A 26,194-nucleotide genomic window follows, 5' to 3' on the forward strand; every position below is an offset into this window, starting at 1 on the left:
GCTTTGAAATGCATATAACTTACAGGTGGCGACTGTGGAAAGCCAAACCCGCCATCTGCAGGGAGTTATTCTTGCAGCGGAAGTAGTAGGAGTATGTAAGTGTGCTTTACCGTTATTTTATTTTGTAAATTATTTACAAAAAGAATTTTTAGTCGGCTAGTGAAGAGTCAGTAATACTGGTTTACATTATGCTGCTTACTAATATGCAAAATAATTGATATGCAAACTTAAATGAACATTTAATAAAAATTAGTTTTCTTAATTGTTAATCCTTGATATCCGAAATGGTTCCCATTTGGTACGCCCCTTAATAAGCGTTTCGCCCTCTGAAAAGATATCATTCCTGAGCATTAACATTAGTAATTTTTACTTAAAATCGCACAACATAAAAGATATTTAATTCGACTATACGCAGCTCTTCGTGGCTGTAAAACTAATCACTTATTTCGATATCTGAATGAACGAGTTTAGTCGAATTTCCTTACTCCAATGTGTCTTTTACAGGACGTGTACAGGGAAGTGCATGATGGGATATCACTTTCCAGACGGTAGTAAGGAGATTATCCTCGAATGCAACAGAATCACAGGCGAGTGGAATCCAGGAAAGGACTTTCCGGACTGCATCAGTGAGTATCCTTTTTTCTTAAGTTCATCATCATCTTTAGTTCACTACAACTGTAAATTAAAGGTCGTAATAGAAGTAGGAACTGACCTAAGAGACGCAAAAATAAAACAAAGTTAATTTTGATTTCATTAGTTTAGTTATAGTATAATCATTCGCTTACTGTATAATGGATAATTTTACTGATTGTCTATTCTTATAGGTGATCAGCAGACATCCCAAACTACACGTGAGTATCAATCGTTTTTCGCCATTACTCTGTGTACATACATAGTTTATTCACAATATGATACAATGTGAAATGGGAAAAGAGATTTTACATTAAAAATTAAAGATTGCAAATTATGGTCTTCTAAGTGTCTCTATCTTGAACTAACTGGTAGATGTCAGATGGAGTTTGCAGTTCAGACTATTGAAGGTTTCACATGTGTATTGCCAAAATTGTTTGCATGGTCTTCCTCTACTGCGTTTGCCATCTTCTGATTTGTACAGGATGAGGGATTCCCAAAAGTGCGAGACTTCGGGATGTCTGAGTTGATGCCCAAGCCATCTGAGTTGTAGTTCTTTGACTCAACTAACAAGTTGTCCTTGATTAGCAGAGTTAGCACAGCAGAGTTAGTGACGCGGTCCATCCAGGTGTATAGTGATAAATATTAAAAAAACATTGAATGACTAGAAAAACGAAACGAAAGTTTAATGAAAAATGAAACCGAGAAATATTAAAACAAAGTTTAAAAGCACAACTAGTTTCAACTTGAATGCGCATTCTTCAGGTGCACATTGCAAACTAAATAACCAGTAAAACATAGAGGAAATAATTGTAAACACCACATAAAGTTAGTGTATAATATATTCAACGTTGAAACGTTGAACTCTGCGCATTCAAAATTATTCCCAGGTTGACTTCAATGTTGGGCGTATGCATGCGTATAGCATCTCGTGAACGCCAGTATTTGATCGTAGCACAATGACAGTCTGAAAGGTTGTAACTCAGGTTGTTATTCAGATGAAGGGGGTTGAGAATGATTTCTCTTTCTAATTCATCCTGGCAACGAAAAATGTTATCAGACTTGTCCTACAGGACTGCATGGCTAAGGTTTTCTTCATTAGAATCGGCCGACAACAGAACATGACTAGACAAAGCACTGGCTCGCGTTCTCCTGTAATTGACGTTTCTCTTATGTTCTTCAATGCGTAACTCGATCGATTTCTCTGTTTGGCAAAAGTATGGTATACCAAAGTTGCACCAAATCTGGTAAACACCGAGATATTTAAGGTGATGTCTAATTTTCGGACTACTCATTAAGGAGCGGATTTTCGGAAGAGGAATAAATAAAGTTCTTATTCATATTTATGAATTTAGGTACACAAAACACACGTGGTGAAATGATTATTTTACTACTTATTAATAAAATAACACCTGAAGTTTCGCTCCCTGTATCGAGGTCATCATCAGAAGGATACATGTGTATAGGGAACCAAGCTACATGCTTTTGCACTCTACCGGTAAACTAATTCTACGCTGTTAATTAATATTTTTCTTAGTCTGACCTATACCGATAATTAAATAAAATAAAATAAAATACAAATTGGAAAAAAATTAAATAAAAAATAAAAAGAATAAAAAAAATTTAAAAAATTAAATAATTAATAAATAAAATAAATAAAAAACTACAATAATCTCTGTTAAAGTCCTCATGTACTGAGATTCCTCTGGATTTCTACAGTTCAGGTTGTTATACTATGATTTTCTTCATGACTTTACAGTTCACGTTTCTATTGAATGTAAGGCGAGGGATTTAAACCGTTTCCATTTCAATTACGCGCCGCTTTGACCACTCTTTGAGAGGAAAAAGAGATTTTCACTCCTTTCCTGACTACATTCATTCTCAAAATGAAATTCACTTCCATGAATTTCACTTTATCCTCTACTCATTTTCCATCGAATCAAACCTTCCATGTACTAGTATCCTGTATGATCCTTTCACAAGTTTCTTCCCCTGTTTGTTAGTACCCGCAGTCCATAAATTCTCAATCTCTTTTCTTCTTCTACATAGTGTGATATCAACACTAACACTCTTATTTTTATCCTCTGATTTGTTTCTGCAATATGGATGATATTGCAGATGGATGACGTGGTAAAGTTTAGAAAGTTTCATCATATAGGATACTAGTAAATGGAATTTTTAGTAGTTTGTACAGATTGCGAAGAGCACAAAGGGGCTTACATGGAAGTTGAAAACGGCATGCAAGGAAGAGCTGAGAGCTAACTTTTCCACTTAATTCTAAGGGTAGGTAGGATGAATGAATTCAAGAAAAGGTATGCCAACTTGTCATACTTTTAATACGTGACCTCCCTAGATGAGTCTCTGACTTCATGGGATGTCTGTGGTAATGGAAAAGTATCCAAAGTAAGTGAGAAATTAGCTAAGTCAAATGTGTCTCATACGATTAGGTAGTAGGTTTATTTAACTAGCATTTCTATTTAATTTCTTTAATAGTAATGAAGTCAAAAAACTTTACCATTTGAAAAGAAATATGCACAAATTCCTCATTGATTTAGTCTCTAATCGTTAAAGGTACTTGTTGCAGAACCATAAAATAACAGAATTACATGATAATCACAGCAATAAACTTAAATGAAAGTACGAATATTTTGGACTTGAAATAACAGTGCATCATCAGTATGTAGAAACAACAAGCAAATCAAAATAAAAACAGTTTCCGTATGCTAGCAATTAATATTAATAAATACTATTAAAACTATTTTTGATGTTTACATTAATGGGAATCTCCCAAAATTTTTGGGAAGAGTGAGAGAGAGAAGATAATTCCAATTTAATTAGACAAATTTAAATGGAAGAGCTGAAGAACTTTCTTTGAAAAGGCGTTCATATTTAAAACTGTTTCTATTGAGAAATTGACCATCTCACTGGATACTGTATTTAGTGTTAACATTATGCTACCCGAGACCAGACTTTTGAGGTTTTATGTCTTCGATATAATATTGATCTTCATTAATTCTTTTTCCTACAGAACAGCTTGTCTGCCCAAAGTAGGTCAGATGATATTCACAAGTAAATTCACTGATAAATAGGAGCTAAATATAGAAGCGACAGTTTGTCCTTTGTAGATGGTAACAGATTAGAAATTTTGTTCATAGAAGAACATATGGAACTAAGGTAATACTTCAAAAATTTACAAGTCAGTTCAGAGATGAAAGAAATGCAAGGAATTGGAATCAATCCTGCGGTCTGTTAAAGAAACCTTCGGTTTTGAAATATAGGAGCGAATTTAGTGAAGACTGTAACCATTTAATTCCATTGAAGTTGTTATCGGGAATAAAAATACTTTCTGTACTTACTCAACCATTTTGGAAAGACTCCTTGTTTACATGGTCTTCTAGAAATTTAGAAAGAAGGTTGTCCAGTACGACCCATTGCGAACTGTATTGAATTTCACACCCATAGAATTGCTAATTTTCTTTCACTTTTATTAACTGTCCATTTGGACAATCCAGATCATTTATGAAATATTGCACGCATTTTCTTGAAAAGATAAAGGACATTCAAATACAAAAGTCAGATATGCTATTCTGCTTTGACATTGTTTCTCTATTTACAAAGATTCCTTTATCTGACGCTATTAGTTTACTATATGATGATATGATAAAGCTGGAAAAATATGACGTATAAAAAGATTGAAGGCATTGCCATGAGTAACCCTCTGTCTCCGCGTTAAGCAAACTATTTTTTGAATCATCTAAAAGATACATCGTTCATGCATTCATCCCCAACCCAATGTATGATTTTATTTTTATTTTATTGTCCACACACACACACACACACTGAGAGAGAATTGACCAAATCTGAGAATTATTATTCACGTGAACTTTTCCTTTTTTTTTATTATTATTGCAAATAAAATGCTTAATTATTATGAGAAATGTACAATTGTCGCAACAATTACAACTGCTGCATTCACTTATGTCGATTAATTGCATTTATCATATGCCTTGGAAACTTCTATAAGTAAATATTGGCCTTAATAATCTCATTATGAGACATTCAGAAAGTAAGCCATCACTGCTGTTATGAGGAACCACATAATTATAATGCGTTGCGCAGTGAATTTGGAATTTTTATTTGGGAAGAAAGTTTGCAGAGAATATTTTCAAATATTGGTTTTAGAAAAATCAATAACATATTAACTACATTAGTAAATGAACTTCTAAGCAGTAATACTACGCCTCTGAAATGCCGAAAGTATTACTGATGATTGAAATGCATCCGAACATTTATCTGAAAAGTAACTCTCTCTCTCTCTCTCTCTCTCTCTCTCTCTCTCTCTCTCTCTCTCTCTCTCTCTCTCTCTCTCTCTCTATTCGTTCACTCTATATTTGACTCATTCACTCATATATTTGGTTTGATGGGTGACTTGGTCTTACTTTTAATAAAAGTGACGCTTGCCATTGGCAATTTTTATAGTTCTAAGGACGGCTTACTTATCATCTGTTGATAAAAGAAGCTTATGAATACTTGTGATTCTAGATGGAATTCGTTCATTTCAATGGATATGTTGATTTGACCCGGTTTATTCTTTCATCTCTTCCATAAGACATAGTTCATTTCAGATAACGAAGTCGAGACGGTACTGAAGGTAAGGATCAGATAACATGTTCAATTCCCAAAATGGCAGCCTCTAAAAAAAAAACTACATAAATGTAGGTAGAAAAGTATCGATAACAGAAGAGAATAAATGTAGAAATAATTCCCTAAAATTGTAGAACAAACTTCAAGCGATGTAGCTGTTTGGTTTCGGTGAAATATTTCCTAAGCTTAGAGAACATAAAAATACATTCGGTTAGTTTTAAGCCAGCCTAAGTCCAGTGTAAAACAACACAGGAGTTACATACTTCCCCACGATAACCAACATGCAAAGCAACAAAAATAACTTCTTGACAGGCTAAGAAAAAATTGCTAAAATAAAAATTTTTTACAATAATTACCGGTCAAAATTTCAGAGAATAAATACCATCCAAACATGTATATCAATTGCTTATTTAATACACTTATTAACAATTTAGTGTTATAGTAAATTATATTAATTTGAAGTTATTATTGTTTATTAAATGAAATATGTGTGACAGAGCATAATCCTTTCATTTGTTTCCTAATTGTGGCGTTTCATGCAGGAGGAGACTGTTGGTTCTGGTTTTAGATTCGGCCCTTTGTGTGTAGGAGGATGTATGTCGGAGAGTGAGACATTTAGTTTCTATGGGATGGGTTTGTGGGTTTTTTGAATATCATTAGCTTTGTTTTTCCAGGGTTCATATATAAGCCTTGTGTTCTGCGTATTGATTTGAAGATATTACTTTCCAGGGGAAAATGGCTAATTTGTGTGTGTGTGTGTGTGTGTGTGTGTGTGTGTGTGTGTGTGTGTGTGTGTGTGTGTGTGTGTGTGTGTGTGTGTGTGTGTGTGTGTGTGTGTGTGTGTGTGTGTGTGTGTGTGTGTGTGTGTGTGTTCTTTGTCAAATGAATGTTTTGAACCAATGGATTGGACATCCATCGATTCCAATATGTGTTAGTTTGTTCAACAAGATTTGTGTGTTAATGTATCAAACGTTTTTGTTGGGTCAATAAAAATGTTTAATACTATTCTTTTTTTATGGAATATAGCATTTGTTAGGTCTGTGAAATCTTCAAAGAGTGTCTTTTCCTGTTTGAAAGCCATATTGTGTTTTGGAATGATTTGGAATTTTTTAATGTATCTGGAGATCTTTCAATACACAATGCGCTCCATGATTTGGTTGATTACAGTCAATGTGGGGATGGGTCTGTAATGTAATTACTTGTAATATTTCTTTTTCATGTTTATGTATGGGAGTGATTTCTGCAGTCTTTAGAGTTTCAGGTATGTGCGCCGTTTCGGAGATTTTAGATTTTATTTAACACTTTTGTTAGTTGAGTTTTTTTTTAATGGTCTAGTTCCGTCTGTTCCTGGTCCTTTGTTAGGGCTAATTTGATGAATTGCAAGTAAGTTCTTCATTTACTGTGAGGAAGCGGATTGACTGGATTGCTAGTAGAACTATTGGAGAATATTTCTTTGTGTGTGTGGGGGGGGTGAGGGATTTGGGCTCACAAGCAACGAAGTGATTTATTGTTTCTGAGGCAGTGGTTTTGTGTGTATTGTCCAGAATTTCATTGATCACGTGCCAGGTTTCCTTTCTGTAGTTTTCAGCTGTGGTTAGTTTGTTTCTGTATTAGTTTCTTTTTGCCCTTCTAATCTGTATTGTTAAGCGATTCAGTTTCTTTTGTATTCAGCTTGAAAAATGGTATTGTTAGGTGATCTCTTAAGTTATTTTCATATGGCATCATTTCTTTGTATGTCTATTCATATGTTTTCTGTTATCAAAGGATTCCGTCTAGTTTGAAAGCGTATTTTTATATTTGTTAATGCTTTGTTATATAGTTTATTAATTGTAAGTTTAACATTGTTATGTACAGCGTCAGCAGAGTCTGGAGATGCTATCTGCATCCAGTCTGTTTTCTGATTTCGTCGTTTACTATTGTTTCTTTTAAGATGTTATTATACACTTTTGTAGTCTCAGCGAGTTTTAAGGCTTCTGGTTCAGTTTAAAACTGTAGTGCAGAGAGTCAACAATCTGACAATTTCACCTATTATCAATATCCGTCATAAAGTTTATACATTATGGCGGATAGTGATAGCTGTTTAGAGTGGACCCGTATATTCATGTGGTCAATACAAAGTGATGTGATTGTATTTTCGACTCTCTTCTCGCATATACGACTGTATGAATGGAGTTATGTTATATGCTGATAAGAAGCCTACGTATTGTGTTGTGTTGTTATTTGTGTTCATGATATTCGTATTCTGGTCAGCTATTAATTATTATCAGGTATTCTGAGTCGCCTTCTTGCGTGGCAGAAAGCCATCTGTTTAATTGATCTAGCAATTTGTAGTGCTTAAATTGGGGGGTCTGTATACTGCGTTTAATATTATGGAGTTCTCTCGTTTCATATTTTTAACTTCGATGCATATTTAAGCACTTAAGCATTTAAAGATTTTTTAAACATGAAGAAAAATTAATGCTTTGAAATGCATATAACTTACAGGTGGCGACTGTGGAAAGCCAAACCCGCCATCTGCAGGGAGTTATTCTTGCAGCGGAAGTAGTAGGAGTATGTAAGTGTGCTTTACCGTTATTTTATTTTGTAAATTATTTACAAAAAGAATTTTTAGTCGGCTAGTGAAGAGTCAGTAATACTGGTTTACATTATGCTGCTTACTAATATGCAAAATAATTGATATGCAAACTTAAATGAACATTTATAAAAATTAGTTTTCTTAATTGTTAATCCTTGATATCCGAAATGGTTCCCATTTGGTACGCCCCTTAATAAGCGTTTCGCCCTCTGAAAAGATATCATTCCTGAGCATTAACATTAGTAATTTTTACTTAAAATCGCACAACATAAAAGATATTTAATTCGACTATACGCAGCTCTTCGTGGCTGTAAAACTAATCACTTATTTCGATATCTGAATGAACGAGTTTAGTCGAATTTCCTTACTCCAATGTGTCTTTTACAGGACGTGTACAGGGAAGTGCATGATGGGATATCACTTTCCAGACGGTAGTAAGGAGATTATCCTCGAATGCAACAGAATCACAGGCGAGTGGAATCCAGGAAAGGACTTTCCGGACTGCATCAGTGAGTATCCTTTTTTCTTAAGTTCATCATCATCTTTAGTTCACTACAACTGTAAATTAAAGGTCGTAGGAACTGACCTAAGAGACGCAAAAATAAAACAAAGTTAATTTTGATTTCATTAGTTTAGTTATAGTATAATCATTCGCTTACTGCATAATGGATAATTTTACTGATTGTCTATTCTTATAGGTGATCAGCAGACATCCCAAACTACACGTGAGTATCAATCGTTTTTCGCCATTACTCTGTGTATTTACATAGTTTATTCACAATATGATACAATGTGAAATGGGAAAAGAGACTTTACATTAAAAATTAAAGATTGCAAATTATGGTCTTGTAAGTCTCTCTATCGTGAGTTAACTGGTAGATGTCAGATGGAGTTTTGCAATTTAGATTATTGATTGTTTCATTTATGTATTGCCAAAATTGTTTGCATGGTCTTTCTCTATTGCGTTTGCCATCTTCTGGTTTGTACAGGAAGAGGGATTCCAAAAAGGATGATACTTGAGGATGTCTGAGTTGATGCCCATGCCATCTGAGTTGTAGTTTTTTTATTCTACTGACAAGTGGTTGTTGATTAACAGATTTAGAATAGCAGAATTAGTGACGCGGTCCATCCAGGTGTATAGTGATACATAATAAAAAAAATTGAATGACTAGAAAAACTAAAGGAAAAATTTAATGAAAAATGAAACCGAGAAATATTAAAACAAAGTTTAATGTTTAATAGCACAACTAGTTTCAACTTGTATGCGCCTTCTTCAGGTGCACATTACAAACGAAATAACCAGTAAAACATAGAGGAAATATTTGTAAACATCACGGAAAGTTAGTGTATACATATTCAACGTTGAAACGTTGAAGTCTGCACATTAAAATTGTTTCCTCGTTGGCTTCACTGTTGGGCGTATGCATGCGTATAGCATCTCGTGAACGCCAGTATTGGATCGTAGCACAGTGACAGTCAGCAAGGTTGTAACTCAGGTTGTTGTTGAGATGTAGGGGCTGATAATTATTTCTCTTTCTAATTCATCCTGGCAACGAAAAATGTTATCAGACCTGTCCTATAGCTGCATGGCTCAGGTTTTCTTCATTAGAATCGGCCGAGAACAGAACATGACTAGACAAAGCACTGGCTCACGTTCTCCTGTAACTGACGTCTCTCTTATGTTCTTCAATGCGTAATTCGATCGATTTCTCTGTTTGTCCAAAGTATGGAATATCAAAGTTGCACCAAATCTGGTAAACACCGCGATATTTAAGGTCGTGATGTGTAGATTTCGGACGGCTCATTAAGGAGTGGATTTTCGGAAGAGGACTAAATAAAGTTCTTATTCATATTTATGTATTTAGGTACACAAAACACACGTGTTGAAATGATTATTTTATGAATTATTAATAAAATAACACTTGACGTTTCGCTCCTTGTATCGAGGTCATCATCAGAAGGATACATGTGCATAGGGAACCAAGCTACATGCTTTTGCACTTTGTGCCGGTAAACTAATTCTACACTGTTAATTAATATTTTTCTTAGTCTGACCTCTAGCGATAATTAAATAAAATAAAATAAAATAAAAATTGAAAAAAATTAAATAACTAAAAAATAAAATAAATAAAAAATTACAATAAACTCTGCTAAAGTCCTCATTTACTAAGATTCTTCTGGATCTGTACAGTCAGATTGTTACACTATGATTTTCTTCAGGACTTGTACAGTTCAAGTTTCTATTGAATGTTAAGGGGGGAAAAACTTCACCAGGTCTTCTTGTAGTGGGATTTTTCTTTGGCTTGTTCTGGTTGCTATAACGGTTGCAAATGAGTCCTGTCCTCCACATTGTTAGAATGGTTAGGCCATCATTTTTGTTCAGATTTGGATTATGTTTGAGCATTTCACATGTTTCTTTGAATTTCCTCTCGAACCAGGTTTTGGTGCGGATTAGGGACTTGGCATCTTTCCAATCAATTCTGTGGCATGTTTGCAGTGCGTGGTCAGAAAGGCCGGTTTTTTCAAAATGGAGGTATTTAATGTGTCGTTTGTGTTCATCCTTCCTAATTGAATGATTCTCCTTGTTTCCCCTTTGTATGGTAGGTTACATATGCATTGTATTTTGTAAACCCCTGGATGGACTAGGTGTAAAAGAGGATCTTTGGAAGAACTGAGCATGTGTCTTAATTTTATCGGGGTCTGAAGGTGGTTTTGATGTTGTATTTGTATAGTATTCTGTCTATTTTTTTCGGAAATGCCTCTAACATAAGGTATGGCAATGGCACTCTTGAAATCTTTTTTGTTTTTAGTGGTGTCTCTATGGAGGATCTTTTGAATAGTTTTTTTAGTGTATCCATTTTTTATAAATGTATGGCTGATGATCTCCTATTCCGGTTTAGAGCTTGTTTATTTGAACAAATTGTTTGAGCTCTGTGTTTAAGGATGCTTATGACCCCTACTTTTTTGTGTTGGGTGGTGGTAAGAATTTTTACCACCTTTCTTACCACAGAATTGATTTCTTACCACACTTGGTAAGAAAGGAGAGACAGCCTGAGGGAAAACGAGTGATGAGCGTATCTAGGAATGGAAGAGAGGTTTTTTTTTTCTATTTCAATGGTGAATTGGATACGTTTGTGTTGTTTGTTCAAGTGGCTAAGGTATGTATTTAGTGCTTCGCGGCCGTGGGGCCAAATGACGATAATATCTTCGACATATCTGAGCCAAATTTTGGGCTTTTGGCACTCTGACTCTAGAGCTCGTTGCTCAAAGTCTTCCATATAAAAGTTAGCTATAGGGGGAAAGTAGTGACCCCATGTCTGTACTTTCTTTTTGAAGGTAAAAGTTGTTTTGCCACACGAAATATATGGAGTGGAATATGTGGACAAAGACGGCCGTGATGTCGTGTGGAAACATGTTCTGTAGGAGCAAGATAGTATCATTGATGGAGACATTGGTGAAAAGGAAAGTTATGTCAAAGCTGACTAATAAATCTTAGTCATTAACCTACCATGCATAGGGGAACCAGGGCGAACCATTCCAGTTAGAAAGGACGAACACAAACGATACATTCAATTCCTCCATTTTGGAAAAACCGGCCTTTCTCACCACGCACTCCAAAGATACCACAGAATTGATTGGAAACGTACCAAGTCCCTACACCACACCAAAACCTGGTTCGAGAGAAAATTCAAAGAAGCATGTGAAATGCTCAAACATAATTCAAATCTGAACAAAAACGATGGCCTAACCATTCCAAGAATATGGAGGACCCATTTGCAACCAGAACAAGCCAAAGAAAAATCCCACTGCAAGAAGACCTGGTGAAGTTTTCTTTTTTCCCCTTAATATTCAATAGAAACTTGAACTGTACAAGTCCTGAACAAAATCATAGTATAACAATCTGAACTGTACAAATCCAGAAGAATCTTAATACATGAGGACTTTAGCAGAGTTTATTGTAGTTTTTTATTTATTTTTTTATTTATGTATTTATTTTTTTATTTATGTATTTTTTTTCCAATTTTTATTTTATTTCATTTTATTTAATTATCGCTAGAGGTCAGACTAAGAAAAATATTAATTAACAGCGTAGAATCAGTTCACCGGTATAAAGTGCAAGAACACGTATCTTGGTTCCCTATACACATGTATCCTTCTGATGATGACCTCAATACAGGTATCGAAACGTCAAGTGTTATTTTATTAATAATTAGTAAAATAATCATTTCAACACGTGTGCTTTGTGTTCCGAAATTCATAAATATGAGTGCTGATCACCTTGTAACCTTAAAAGAAAGAGTCATGAAGTTCTTATGTTGTATTTCCTAAGAACCTTGGCCAATTTGGGTGAGACATAGCTTATGTATAGTATAGAAATATTACCTTTCACCATATTTGTCTCTTCATTATTGAGACCAGGTGGATTTAATGGGAATTTGTCAATTGTTTTTGTGAATAACAATTTAGTTGAAAAGTAGATGTGAGAAAATTGAGTTCTTTATTAAGTTCTATCTCATAATCTAGAAGATAGCGAGTACGATGTCCTAGTGTAGAAATGAGTCCAAACTTTTGAGGATAATGATGGGTTTGACCGTCGAGATATCTGTTGGTGTGGGTAGCTTTTCTGTAAATCTAGATTTTTAATTTCTCTGAGGAACGGGTCAGTTTGATGTCCAAAAAAGGAAGAGAACCATTAGCTTCAAACTCCGCCGTAGATTTTATATTCGGGTGTTGATTATTTAGATGTTCTAGGAAGTTCAGGAGAGATTCACGACCATGGCTCAAAATCAGGAAAATGTCATCAATATATCTTTTCCAAATTCTTGGTTTTAAAGGATAAGAAGAGGTGGCTTTAACTTCCAGATCTTCTAAATAGATGTTCGCAAATACAGGTGACAACGGATTACCCATTGCAAGGCCATAATTTTGTTTATAGATATATATAATAATATAATAGTAATATATATATATATAATCATAATAAAATATAATAGAATCTGAGGAAATCGTCCTCAATCCAGAACATCTCAACAGTAACCTCATATCTCTGTAACTGTCGCAGCGCTCCATGCAGATTTGGCTTTCACTTGATCATGAACGCGTGCGTGGTCTCACCAATAAAGTAGTACATTGGATGCCTTCAAATGTCATTGCATTGGCGTTATAATTTATAAGTATTCTTTCGCAATGTTTGTTTATATTTCTCTCATGTAGTGCACCCGATGAAGTCTTCTAAGCTAGACATAACTAGATGCCCGCTTTAATTAAATAAAATGTAGTGTTTTATATTGCATAATCCATTGTATAAGCGTGGTTCCAGTTCTAATGTATTTAACAACCGATCTAGTTGTGGAAAGATATTTCGTTTGGTTTCAAAAACGCTACTCGTGAAGACTCTTTATCCAGACATAAGCAAACGTTCTTTATTTACGCTTAGGAAAAAGTTCAAGAAGTTTATAGCTTATTGAGAATTTTAACTACGTACCTACCAGTATCTCTAGAGTGGTGGTGAAGTTCCAGAGAAGGTGGTAAGAACTCGTAATAGGTTAGCATACAAGTAACATTTGCAGAGAGATGGTTGCATGGTTTTACTAAGTGAAGGTCATTGCTCACATTTTATAATAATATGATGGTTGAGTGAGATGAGAGGAAAGAGGAAAGAATATACACCGTCATACGCTTGGATTTTGCTAAGACGTTTGAGAGGTATCAATATGAAGACATAAATTGGAGGAAATGGAATTGGATTATAAAATATTATCGTGAATAAGAGATGGTCGAATGGTGATATGAAAGTCTAGTGTATAGAGTAGAAGATAAATCTGTCAGAATTAAAGTTACTAATAGAGTGGCCGAGGGATCAGGTCTTGGTTCATTAATATTCCGACTATGCATTAATTACATTGGGAGGAATTTATCTGATTGCTGACATCCGGCTGGTTTCTGATGAGGCAATGATTTTAATAATCAGGATGCCAATGGTATGCACTAATCAGAATAATTTGAATACGAGGAACTATGGTTGCCTTAACAAACGAAATTGTGGTCATGTGAAAATGGCTATGAGTTCAGAGTTATTAAATGCAAAGTTATACAGTTTGTTATTCTTCTTCTTCTTTGGTGCATCAATCCGAAAATTGGTAAATATAGCAGTACATCTCAACATCCTGTTTTGTGACTTCCTTTTTATCTCTTTATAATCTTAGTGCCAGTTAGAATCATTATGTTATTTATATATGAAATTCTTGGTCTGCCTCGTGGACTCTTTCCTTCTACAGTCCCTTCCATTATTTCTGTAATCAGTCCCGCATGCCTCAAATGGTGTCCAATTAGGCTTTTTCTTCTCTTATTGATGTGTTTCATTAATGATCGCTCTTCATGAACCTAGTTTGTTATTATGAGGTATTAAATGACGTATTATATTGATGGCATTATGCCATACGAAACTAATCAGGATAGAGATACTGGAGTGAGCAGGAAGTTGAAGTTTATGGCCCATATAGCAACGATTACAAATGCAGTTCACAAGATAATTGCAATGCTGAAACGAACTTGAATATGTAAGAATCTCTGATCTCTGTAGATAAGGATAAGTGTGGATTGCCGACATTTTTCTTCTTTAAAGAAGGACATCCCTAGATGATTCATAATCTCGCCTAGGGAGTCCAGAGATGTCCCACCCCTGCTGTCATTCCATTTCTTAACTTCTTTCTCACTTCCTTCACACATCTTCCAGAGGCAATCCATTTCAATTACGCGCCGCTTTGACCACTCTTTGAGAGGAAAAAGAGAGATTCACTCCTTTCGTGACTACATTCATTCTCAACTTCCATGAATTTCACTTTATCCTCAGCTCCTACTTATATGGGGGCAGAAAAGTATGGATAACAGAAGTGAATTAGTTGAGAAATAATTCCCTAAAATTTCAGAACGAACCTCAAGCGATGTACCTCTTTGGTTTCGGTGAAATATTTCCTAAGCTAGAGAGCAGAAATTAGATTCGGTTAGTTTTAAACCAGCCTAAGTCCAGTGTAAAACAACACAGGAGTTACATACTTCCCCAGGATAACCAAGATGCAAAAAAGTAAAAGATGCAAAGCAAAAAATATAACTTCCTGACAGGGTAAGAAAAAAATTGCTAAAATAAACATATTTTACAATAATTACCAGTCAAAATTTCAAAGAAACAACGCCACCCAAACAACTATATCAATTGCTTATTTAATATACTTATTAACAAGTACGTAGGTGAGGATCTTTAGTAATTTAGTAGTTTAGACAAACAGAGACCTCTACTTATTAACGATTTAGTATTATAGTAAATGATATTAATAATATTAATTCGAAGTTATTCTTGTTTATAAAATGAAATATGTATGACGGAGCATAATCCTTTCATTTGTTTCCTAATTCTGGCGTTTCATGCAGGAGGAGACTGTGGAAAGCCAAGTCCACCCATGGGTGGAAAGTATTCATGCACTGGAAGAAGTACTAGCATGTAAGTAACGATCCGATTGCTCTTATAGCTAGTGGAATAAAATGGTTTAAATTGCTCATTAATATTTATGAAACACTTCGCTTATTCAAAGAGTCTTCATTTTTTTTATTTAATCTTAACAGCTTTCAGTCGAACATTCATTTGATTTGTATTCATCTGGTGAATTATTTATATCACGTTTGGGCACCTTTAGATCATATCTCAGTGATATTTAACTCAAAGATTTTAATGCGATGAATCGCTCTGAATGAGCAACTAAAACAAAAAGTCTGTAAAACATGGAGGTTCATCTATCCAGTTGGATAGATGAACACGAACCCATGAACCTTCTCTGTTAATAGTTCCACTCAGAAAATTTGAGCATAAGTTGTCTGACTACGTTTCAGGCTTAAAATATTACATATGAGAAATTGCAAAAAACGGAATGAAACCTTTATCAAACCAAAAATCAAAAGGAAGTCCGAGAAAGCATTAAAGATGGTGGTAGATTATGTCATCATCATCATCAAATTCCTGCCATGTACCCTCAAGGGGTGTACAGGATATGACAGTACTACATGAAAAAATTACATCATTACTAACTTCCTATCTACAATTTTCCTCCAAATCAGTCTGTTACTTGTCAAGACTCCAACATTATCAGATCTTATATTTCTATCGTCTAAGGCACTTTGTACCGTATCAATCCACCTATATCTTGGTCTTCCTCTGGGTCGTTTTCCTGCCAACCTGGCAGAGAACACTTGTTTTGCTAATCTTTCCTCTCCCATTCTATTTAAGTGACCATACCATCTGAGATTAGCTCTGCTAACGCATTCCTGGATGCTGACAATGTCAAGTTCTTTCCTAATATCCTCATTTTTAATATGATATTGCCATTGATGCCATCTGTTCACGCCTCTAATATTTCTCAGGACTCTCATATCTGCGGTCTCTAGTCTTTGGTCAAGTGTTTTACTTCTGACCCAGCTCTCAGATCCATAAGTTAAAATTGGTTTGAACACAGTCTTGTATACAGCTAATTTAGTGTTCCGACTAATTTCTTTCTTATTCCATATGAATTTATTCAATTGACTTCCCACGATACCAGCTTTGCTGATTCTGTTGTCTATTTCTATATTTAGTTTACCATCTTCAGTAAAAATTGTGCCTAAGTAGCTGAAATGTTTTACTTGTTCCACAGGTTCTCCATTCACAACACAGTTGACATTTTCAATGATTCTGCCTATTTTCATTGTCTTTGTCTTTTTATTGCTGACCTTCATACCATATCTATTACAACAGCTATTCAATTTAGTCAGAGAATCTTGCAGACTTGTAGCGGATTTATTTAGTAGTATAACATCATCCGCATAAAGCAAAGAGCTGACATTAACATCTCCAATTTTGATATCAGGTTTAATACCACATTCCTTCATAATGTGATCCATATAGATAATGAATAACAGAGGGGATAATGTACATCCTTGTCTCACACCAGATTTAACATTAAACCATCTTCCTGTATGTCCTTCAATTCTAACTGCTGACTCACAACTCAAATAAAGACTAAGTATTGCTTGATATAATGCCCCATTGACACCATATAACTGCAGCGTATTGAATAGCTTCTCTCTTGGCACCTTGTCATAAGCCTTTTCCAAATCGACAAAACTTAAATACAGATCTTTGTTATATTCCCATGCTTTCTCGACTATTTGTCGTAAAGTGAAGATCTGATCCTGACAGCCTCTATTTGGCCTGAATCCAGCTTGTTCTTCACCAAGCTTTTCTTCCACAATTCTTCTCAACTGTTTCTCAAGTATACTTGCATAGATCTTGCCAGGAACACTCAGTAGGGAAATACCTCTGTAATTCTCACATTCAGTTTTATTTCCCTTTTTATATATGGGTACTATGAGAGCTCTACTCCAATCATCGGGAATTCGTCCCTCTGTCCAGGCTTTCTGAACTATGCAGTGCAGCCACTGTAAGACTCTTATACCACCATACTTCAGCATTTCTGGTCGAATATCATCTACTCCTGCTGCCTTTCCACATTTCAAGCCTTTGATGGCTTTTTCTACTTCAAGTATGGATATGTATTCCTGACTGCATGCCTGGTCAGTGTTTTTTACCACTGTGCTGTCATCACTATCTATCTATCTATCCCACTGGTTTTAACAGGCCTTTAAGGCCCACAACCTTCCAAGCATGCTTGGATTTCGTAACCGAAATACGAGGATAGAATGGTCACTCCTATGCCTCAAGGTATTCTTGGCTGTATCCCTGTGTGTTCAAGGGGCCGGTTTGCCTGCTTGCGGGATGAAAAACACCAGATAAACTGGTGGAAAAAACCCTACTGCCCGCGCCCAAGACCGGCTAACTTGGCTATGGCTGAGGAAGATCCTTCAGCTCCTCACGTCTCCGACGGGAATCGAACCTAGGACACTCCTTCCCCAGGCATATGGTTGCGAAGCGCAAAGCCACTAGGCTAACCGCGCGGACGTGCTGTCATCACTGCTTGTTTCATTTAGCAGTTTTTCAAAGTAATTACTCCATACTTCAAGGATATCTTTTTCTCCTGTTTTCATTTCACCTTTATCATCTCTAATTCCTTTTACAGCACTCTTTCCTCCATTCCTAAGCTTCTTCAACAACCTCCAGAATATTTTGCCACCTTCTTGATATTTATTTTCTATATTCTTGCCAAAGTCCTCCCATGACTTTTGTTTAGCTAGTTTTACACATTGTTTAGCTTTCTTACATTTGTCTCTGTATTCTGTAAGAGTAAAAGCTGACTTATTTGCCAGGAACTTTTGATATGCTTTCTTCTTTTCCTTCACTGCCTCTTTAACTTCCTGTGTCCACCAGGGAGTTCTGATTTTTTTATCCTTGCACACAACCTCACCACATGCCTCTCTGGCAGAATCAATCAATGTTTCCTTCAGAGTTTGCCACTGAATCTCCAAGGTTTGATTCCTGTTCTCAAACTCTTTCATTTTCTTTTCAATAATATTTCTGTATTTTAGTCTACAGTTCACATCTGAGAGCAGCTCAACTTTTATTCGCTTTAAAACTTTCTTACATGTTATTCTTTTCAATATGAAACTCAATTTTATCCTGCTCAAGACTAAATAGTGATCACTTCCAATTTCAAATCCTCTGTACACTCTGGTGTCCTGCACCAGGGAGAAAACATCACTATCAACAATAACATAGTCAATGAGACTTTTCTTATTCCTTGCCTCTTCTCTCCATGTGAATTTGTGCACATTTTTATGTTGGAACATGGTGTTAGTAATAACCAGTCCATGTCCTGAGCAGAAATCCAACAGATATTTGCCATTATTATTAGCTTTGCTCTTTTCTCCAAATTTTCCCAAAATATTTTTGTATGTCTCACAATCATTTCCTACTCTGCTATTTAGATCCCCAACAAGGACCAACTTTTCATTTTTCATTGTGTCAGTTGCTTTTTCTAAAGCCTCAAAAAATTCCTCCACTTCTACCTTAGTAGAACCTTCTGTGGGACCATAGGCACAAACAAGTCTCATTGTCCAGTTCCCCATTCTCATATTTGCCCATATTACTCTACTTGAGACTGACTGCCATTCAAGAAGATTAGCCTCGTATTTTGTGTTGAATACTATGGCTACTCCTTCTTTTCCTTGATTGGCATTGCCTGAATATAACATTTTGTATTTATTGCTCAGAAAGATCTCACCAGTTTTGGTCTTTTTTGTTTCAGTCACCCCTATTATGTCGATCTGGTACTTATCTAATTCCTCAGCTAGCTCCATTTCTTTGCCATTCAGGCTTCTTACATTGATAGTACCGATCTTTAACTCTGGTAATGTTGAGTTGGGGTTTGTTTTCAGATTTGTTCCAGTAGCTGACTTTTCGCTGTTCGCCCTGGTTCCCTGGCGAAAACAACGGGGGCCTTGTTTAACCGGGCGACGCCCCAGCCGGCATGAAATTTTGTCATGTTGTACCATCATTTTTTATTTTGTTTTAACCAATAAGAATACAATTTGGTCGGCTAAATCCCAAATTGCCAGCCCATCCTCGTTCGTTCAGTATCAAAGTAGATACCCTACAGGGTGCACCACGAGAAGGTGAGGATTGGACATTAGGTCAGAAGCCCTGGTCGGTTCTCCGCATTCCTTTAAAGGCTATGTGGAGGTCTCCTCTCAGTTATACAGCTTTGACCCTTAAGCACCCCGGTAGATTATGTTAGCATTAAAAATCTTTTCCTTCTAAGATCAAAAATATTCATCCATTCAAAGATAAATTATTTTTTACACTTCGTTGTTATGCTTATTTACTCGAAAATAAGCTTCTTTTCGCTGATTGTGTTTCAGGACTTGTACTGGTTCCTGCATGCCAGGCTTTCAGTTTCCAGATGGAGAATCGGAGATTGTCTTGGAATGCAATAGGGTCACAGGGGAGTGGAACCCAGGAAAGGATTTTCCTAATTGTATCAGTAAGCAAACTTTTTTTTTCTTTAAATGTATAATTAGAATCGTCAATTATCGATAAGAATTCGCATTTTAATCAGACTGAATATTTTAAGCGAAATTGATGCGATTTCTGTTTCTTTAATCAGGAGCAAGAAGTGACCTATCGTCTCAAACGACTCGTGAGTATAGTTTTATTTTTTTCTCGGATCATGAATTGTCAAACACGAGACGAACATTTATTGTAATTTTGATGTAAACATGCATAACTGTTAAAACGGCTTTAAAATGCTTCGAGTTTAAAGTGATATTTTAAAAGTAAAATTTAAGTAAAATTTCAACAGGAAACATAGTCATGCATGCAAACAATCGAAATACAAAAGCATCGGACTCCTTTAATTATTTTTTTTTCCCGAGTAGGTGACTGCGGAAAGCCAGTGGCACCCATGGGCGGATCGTATTCTTGCATCGGAAAAATGAACAGCATGTAAGTTGTCATTTTCTTTTTCTTTTTTGTTTTTCTCATCATATATTAGATGACCAATAGATTGATTTTAATTCTAAATTTGAGATAACATTCAATTTCAGTTTGTTTGTTTTTAATTCTATTCAATCATTTCGTGCATTTTAAAGAATCCAGCCATGATCCGATTTTGAAACCACTTGATACATATTGGTAAAAAATTTTAAAAAAATTTAAAAAAAAACATACATACATGCATACATATACTGTATGTACACTGCTCAGAAAGAAGTCAACGAACACCTCTATAGTCAAGGTACATCTTGCCATGTAACGACCCATGTGTTTGTAGCTGGTATAAATTGAAGAAATATGAACTCCCAAGTCAGTGCAACAATGACCGGGTAAAATAGCTGCGAGAAGGGAACTAACAGAGTTCTATATAGAGGCACTATATAGCATGATATCTTCCAGACCTATATGTTCGGCAAATTATTGACTATTGGGCCATCGCAGGCCAACAAACAGTGATACCATACTGAGATCGAAGAGCAAAAAGTCAACTGCAAATACCATCCGCAGTGAACGAACCACCACGCTCACCGAACTTGAATGTTGGGTGCTACAAAGGATAATATATAAAAATCGTCATTTGGTGAATGCGGAGTGCCGGGCATCGATTGGAATAAGAATCTGCACAAAAACATTTACAACCGAAGCTCACAAAATGGGTTTCTATGGTAAGACAGCAATATGAAAGTCCCACATTACCCCTAGCCAACATTCAGCGTCGTCTTCAGTGGTATAAAGATCGTGTAAATGGGATATGGAAGCTTTCAAAGCTGCGTAATGGGGCGAAGAATCGCTACACCCTCTATCGAGCAGATGGACGGAGTGGGTGTGCACTGCGAAAGTCTCATACCAAAGTGCGTAATCCCAACGATAAAATTCGGAGCTGGCGATGTGACGGAATGGTCCTGTTTTTCCTGGTTTGGCCTAGGACCTCTGTTTGTGGCGCCACGAACACTGAGCTCCTACTTCTGTACAATGTAGTGCATCTACTTTGTGGCAATTCTACGGAACTGTCCACAGCCTCTTTCAGCTGCTGCTGTAACTGCGTGGATTGTGGGCATGAACGTCACCACACTTTAACTGGCCTCCACAGAGCCCTGATCTCGATCCTATTGAACAACTGTGAGATGAACTGGAGCATCGTGAGGTGAAGAGACGTCTTCTCTCCCCACATACAACAGCCTAGAACCTCATTACATGAGTACAGGAAGAATATGCGTGCGTGCATGTGTGTGTGTGCGTGCATGTGTGTGTGTGCGTGCATGTGTGTGTGTGTGTGTGTGTGTGTGTGTGTGTGTGTGTGTGTGTGTGTGTGTGTGTGTGTGTGTGTGTGTGTGTGTGTGTGTGTGTGTGTGTGTGTGAATCTCTTTGGAGCAGTAGGTATTTAAAATCGGCTTAGGATCATATTTAAAATGACACAAGTTATTTGTGTAATCGGTAATTAATAATGGGATTAAGTTCGTTTATTGACGAGAAGTTTTGTTTAATTCTTAATGGCTGTTAACTGGCTGAAGTATTCAAGGTAAATTTAAGAGATCACATCGTTAAATGTAACTAAAATAAATTATATCAGAACTCTGAGAAAACTCTGAGATACAGTTTTGTATTTATTACGCGAGTGGTTCTTAAAAGTTTACGAATTCTTCAGAGAAAGCTTCGGTAGTTCAAATTGTATCGAAGATGTTTTTTAGTTGAAACATCTTGATAAAAGCAACTAATAAAATTTCGGATGCAGTTATGATTTTTTTTTTTTTAATTGCAATACGATCCATTCACCAGACAGGTTCTGCTTACCTTAAGATAGCATAATTGAGTACTTAACAGTAAAAACCTTTTTCTGACATGTTTCTAAACGTTCGTGTTGATGAGTTTATTTATTGAGTTCTAAGCTGTTTTGTGTTTGGTGAAATGGAATTTTAGTTTGAGAACTAACTTAGTACTATCCTTGTATTCATTGGCCATAACAAGTTGCAAGTTTGTAAGAGTCAGCAATGATGCATTCTCTTACTGACTGCGAACGAAATGTTACCATTGGATAAATAATCGCGTCATATTTCGAAAAAAAAAAAAACCGATTCCTCAAATCTGTGGGATTTTATCCTCCACACACATCTAAGTTACATCTAAAGAAATAGAACAGTATTAGTCGAGAATCGTAGCTTTTGTGCTTTAGATTACATCAAATATCTAAGCAATTATCGAAATCAAAGCGAACACTAATTAAACGAGAATTTTCATGCATCGAATATGAATTTTGCAGGACATGCAGAGGAGAATGCAGCCCGGGATATCAGTTTCCAGATGGCAGGTCGCAAGTTGTCCTGGAATGCAACAGACTTACAGGCGAATGGAATCCTGGAAAGGAGTTCCCTAATTGTGTCCGTAAGTCCATTTTTAATTGTAACTGCACGTGCTATTATTATGCTTCAAGTAACTATGAGAGAAACTGAAATCAATTTTTCCTCGTTTAGGTTCAGATAAGCAAACTTCGCATAAGACGGGTGAGTCATGCAATATTTTTCCGATTATATCTTTAAGATATATATTTATTATATCATTTTGTTTATAGTTTAAGAGATTAAGAAACTCTTGTAAAATTCTCTAATTATTGACATTAATAAGCGATCACGAATATTCAGGAATTTTATACCTCAATAATGAAATACAAAGTGCACGATGTTTAAATGTTTTTTAATCTTCTATGTATTTACGATGTCTAACAGAAATTGTCAAAAATGAAGGGGGGGAGGAAGGGGAAATGTTTTGTTTAGACAGTCTCGATGGATTAATTCTCTTTTAAAGAATATTCCAGAATCCTGCCACCATTAGAAGTGAGAGTAGTTTATGGAAAAACTTTTATACATTCCGTAAACCGGGTGTCTACTTTGTGGCCATTTTCGTTGCATTGCATGGTTAATTTCCTTCAAAATAAATTATAACGCAAAGGTTAGTCTTATTGGTTGTTCCGATTCTTCTCAGGGAGGTGAACATCAGGGACGGTCTTCACTTTTTGATAGGTGTTCATTCAGGTTTTAATATTCAGATTCAACTTGGTTTAATGAACGGTGCTCAAACCCACTAGTTTTACGCAATATTTAATGCACTTGGCTATTATGAACTGTAGTATGCGAGTATAATTCATTTACGCTGGTCACAAATAACTGAAATAATGATTAGTTGTGAGCAAATACCAAAGCTATACTCATTGATATATAATTAAACAAGTCGGAAAAATTAACATAATAACTCAAAATGGAGTCACATGATTGAAAGTAAAGACCAATTGTGGAAAATGCAAGATTCTCGAATTCAAATATTTTAATTGCCTTTAGGTTTATATCACGGATACGGTGGTGTAAACCGAAAAGTAGTAAAGGACAACACGTAGCCCTTTTGAAAGACTTATTGTTCGAATCAAGTGAAGGAATCTAGACAGCTGTGTAGTTGTTTACAACCATATCTCAGTTATCTGAAGTCATATGATGAAGTAAGTCCACAGTAATCCAACAAGACCTTTAACAGAGTTGTTTCTATATTAATAGAAACTGGATGGGATGGGATGGAAAGAAAACCAGTTGGGTGCTCTGCACTTTATCCTTTTGCAGAATAAAATATCCAGAATGACTATTCAGCTGTAAGTAATCGCCAAGATATAATTTTCAGTGTTGTAAAAGGGACACTTTTTGTAATACCGTTGACAAAGTGGAGAGGGGGGGGGGGGGGAGATTATGAGTTTATGTAGGAAATAAACGTTTCCTTACGTATCGATACTCAACGTATGCAAAAAAAAAACGTTAAGCAACGTACATAATTTTTGCTAAGTTTGGAATAACAGAAACAAATTATTATCATTATTACATTACAATTTCTTCCTTTCTGCAGGTGATTGTGGGAAGCCTCGACCACCCACGGCTGGCACATATTCTTGCACTGGGGATAGTGATACCTTGTAAGTATCGCTTTATTTATATTGTTTTATGTCTAACAGATTGATGTGAGTGTTTCTGCCTTCTATTAATATCAGTTTTACCACTTTACTTCTTACGTTTAAGAAGATTACGTTAAGAACTATAGAATAACTAAAGATAGGTAACTCCAACTTTAAACCACTTTGTGTGTGTGTGTGTGCGTGCGTGCGCTTAGCTTTGATGTGATATGATGTGACGTTTTTACAGAACCTGTACGGGGCGGTGCATGATGGGATTTACTTTCCCGGATGGATCAAAAGAATTGGTCTTGGTGTGTGACAGAGACACAGGAGAGTGGAATCCTGGGAAGGAATATCCCAACTGCATCAGTGAGTATACACTCATAATAACAATACTTTTTTAGGTAATTTAGAAAGACGTTTATTAGCCATATTCAACATCCTTAATTACCAATGGTTAGTTCTTCCCGAAGGAGACATTTGAAAAGATGCTGGAAGGTGATTATGATTCTGTGAGGAATAAATAAATAAAATGAATTTCTCATTTATTTTAATATAATATCTGCGAGTTGGATCAATGACCAATACAGCACGGAATAAAATAGTCTTTGAGTAAACGAGAAGTAATAAAGTTGGAGGAAACCTAAAACTAAGTCACTCAATCAGTCCTAGCGAAAACCTAGGTGACATGAACGTGGCAATGACGTGGCATATAGTGTCCCGAGTTCCAATGAACGTGATTCTCTTTCACAATAGACTCACCACTATTCATTCGCTGCTTGCCCACTCCATTAGCTCATTTCCACCTCTGAATCGCAGATTTTGCTGTTTGATTGTAGTTTTTTCTTGATGCTGTTATGAGCACGCACCATGCAGAAAACGAACTGTCTGAAGAAGTTCTGTACAACCACCACCGGATTTTCACGTAATTTCTCTCCAATCATCGTAAAGATATATTAAGCAGTCGTTTTCCAACATCGAGATAATAGGGAATGAACCAGTCGCTAAGAGACTAAATAAGCCATACCCATAACGACGTTTGGTTTAGTTTCTGTGCTAATTTCCGTTGTTTCAATTGAGTTCGCTTTCAAAAGCAATACTTCAATCTGCCATTCCGAAGAAAAATTTTCAAAGGAGTTTGATGTTGAGGTATTTTTACTCTCACGAGGAAGTAAAATATGTTCTGTGGAGTTTTATACAGGAAAATTCTGATTTATCCAGCATATCTTTATTGTCTTGTTTCGCTGAAAAATATTTGGATGGTTTTACTCTGCACACCCTGAATCATGGAATCGTCATATATCATGCCTGTTATGACTTCATTACTACTCTCATTAGCGTCCTTCACTTTCTCTTTCCCAATACTCTCTCTCTCTCTCTCTCTCTCTCTCTCTCTCTCTCTCTCTCTCTCTCTCTCTCTCTCTCTCTCTCTCTCTCTAAGCATTGGACTCCTTCCAAACACCTATTAGCAGCACCTCTGACTAAGGTTTCTGTTTATCTAACCTGTCATTACTGGAACTAGGGATACCAGGCGCTCCTAATACATCCATACCATTTACCGAAGAGCTGCTACCGTCACATGAGAAACAAACAGGTGATAGAGGAAGCTGTCCAAATGATATCAGAAGATCTACCATCTGTTGTCGTAATTCTGTAATAATGGAGGTAACTCTATATCGTCTCCATATCGCGATACTTCCACCATTACAGATGACGGAATATTGAAAATGATGTATGAGTCACGCCACCGTTTACGTATGAATGACGAAGGTAAATTTGAGTTAATAGAGAGTCAGATGATCAAATCTTCCTTCTCTTATGATCTAAATGTAGGAAGCTGAAAAGCTTGTCTTTTTGAAATCTTCACTTCTCCGCTGTACACTGTTTTCCGATCAATGTATTTCATGTCATTGAGAATAATAGGAGAATGTTTACAAGAATATTC

The 26,194-nt window shown here is 36.0% G+C and overlaps 1 protein-coding gene across 4 annotated transcripts in view; it reads left to right on the plus strand.

Annotated features, from left to right (window-relative positions):
* Positions 1 to 26,194, plus strand: part of LOC150109786 (uncharacterized) — a 1,408,745-nt gene that overhangs the window by 80,587 nt on the left and 1,301,964 nt on the right. For 3 of the 4 annotated variants that reach the window (XM_090396626.1, XM_090396635.1, XM_090396653.1), the window contains exons 10-23: positions 26 to 95; positions 505 to 626; positions 825 to 851; positions 7,759 to 7,828; positions 8,237 to 8,358; positions 8,548 to 8,574; positions 15,278 to 15,347; positions 19,691 to 19,812; positions 19,936 to 19,968; positions 20,207 to 20,273; positions 22,582 to 22,703; positions 22,793 to 22,822; positions 24,204 to 24,270; positions 24,497 to 24,618. In XM_090396626.1, coding sequence (XP_090252752.1) covers positions 26 to 95; positions 505 to 626; positions 825 to 851; positions 7,759 to 7,828; positions 8,237 to 8,358; positions 8,548 to 8,574; positions 15,278 to 15,347; positions 19,691 to 19,812; positions 19,936 to 19,968; positions 20,207 to 20,273; positions 22,582 to 22,703; positions 22,793 to 22,822; positions 24,204 to 24,270; positions 24,497 to 24,618 — 1,071 coding nt within the window. The remainder of the gene's footprint in view (positions 1 to 25; positions 96 to 504; positions 627 to 824; positions 852 to 7,758; positions 7,829 to 8,236; positions 8,359 to 8,547; positions 8,575 to 15,277; positions 15,348 to 19,690; positions 19,813 to 19,935; positions 19,969 to 20,206; positions 20,274 to 22,581; positions 22,704 to 22,792; positions 22,823 to 24,203; positions 24,271 to 24,496; positions 24,619 to 26,194) is intronic. The other variant, XM_090396643.1, reaches the window with a different exon arrangement.

Source organism: Typopeltis vanoorti, chromosome 1 (genome assembly GCF_054136105.1).
Source record: "Typopeltis vanoorti isolate ZY-2024b chromosome 1, IOZ_Tvanoo_1.0, whole genome shotgun sequence".
In the NCBI taxonomy this organism is placed as follows: Eukaryota; Metazoa; Arthropoda; class Arachnida; order Uropygi; family Thelyphonidae; genus Typopeltis; species Typopeltis vanoorti.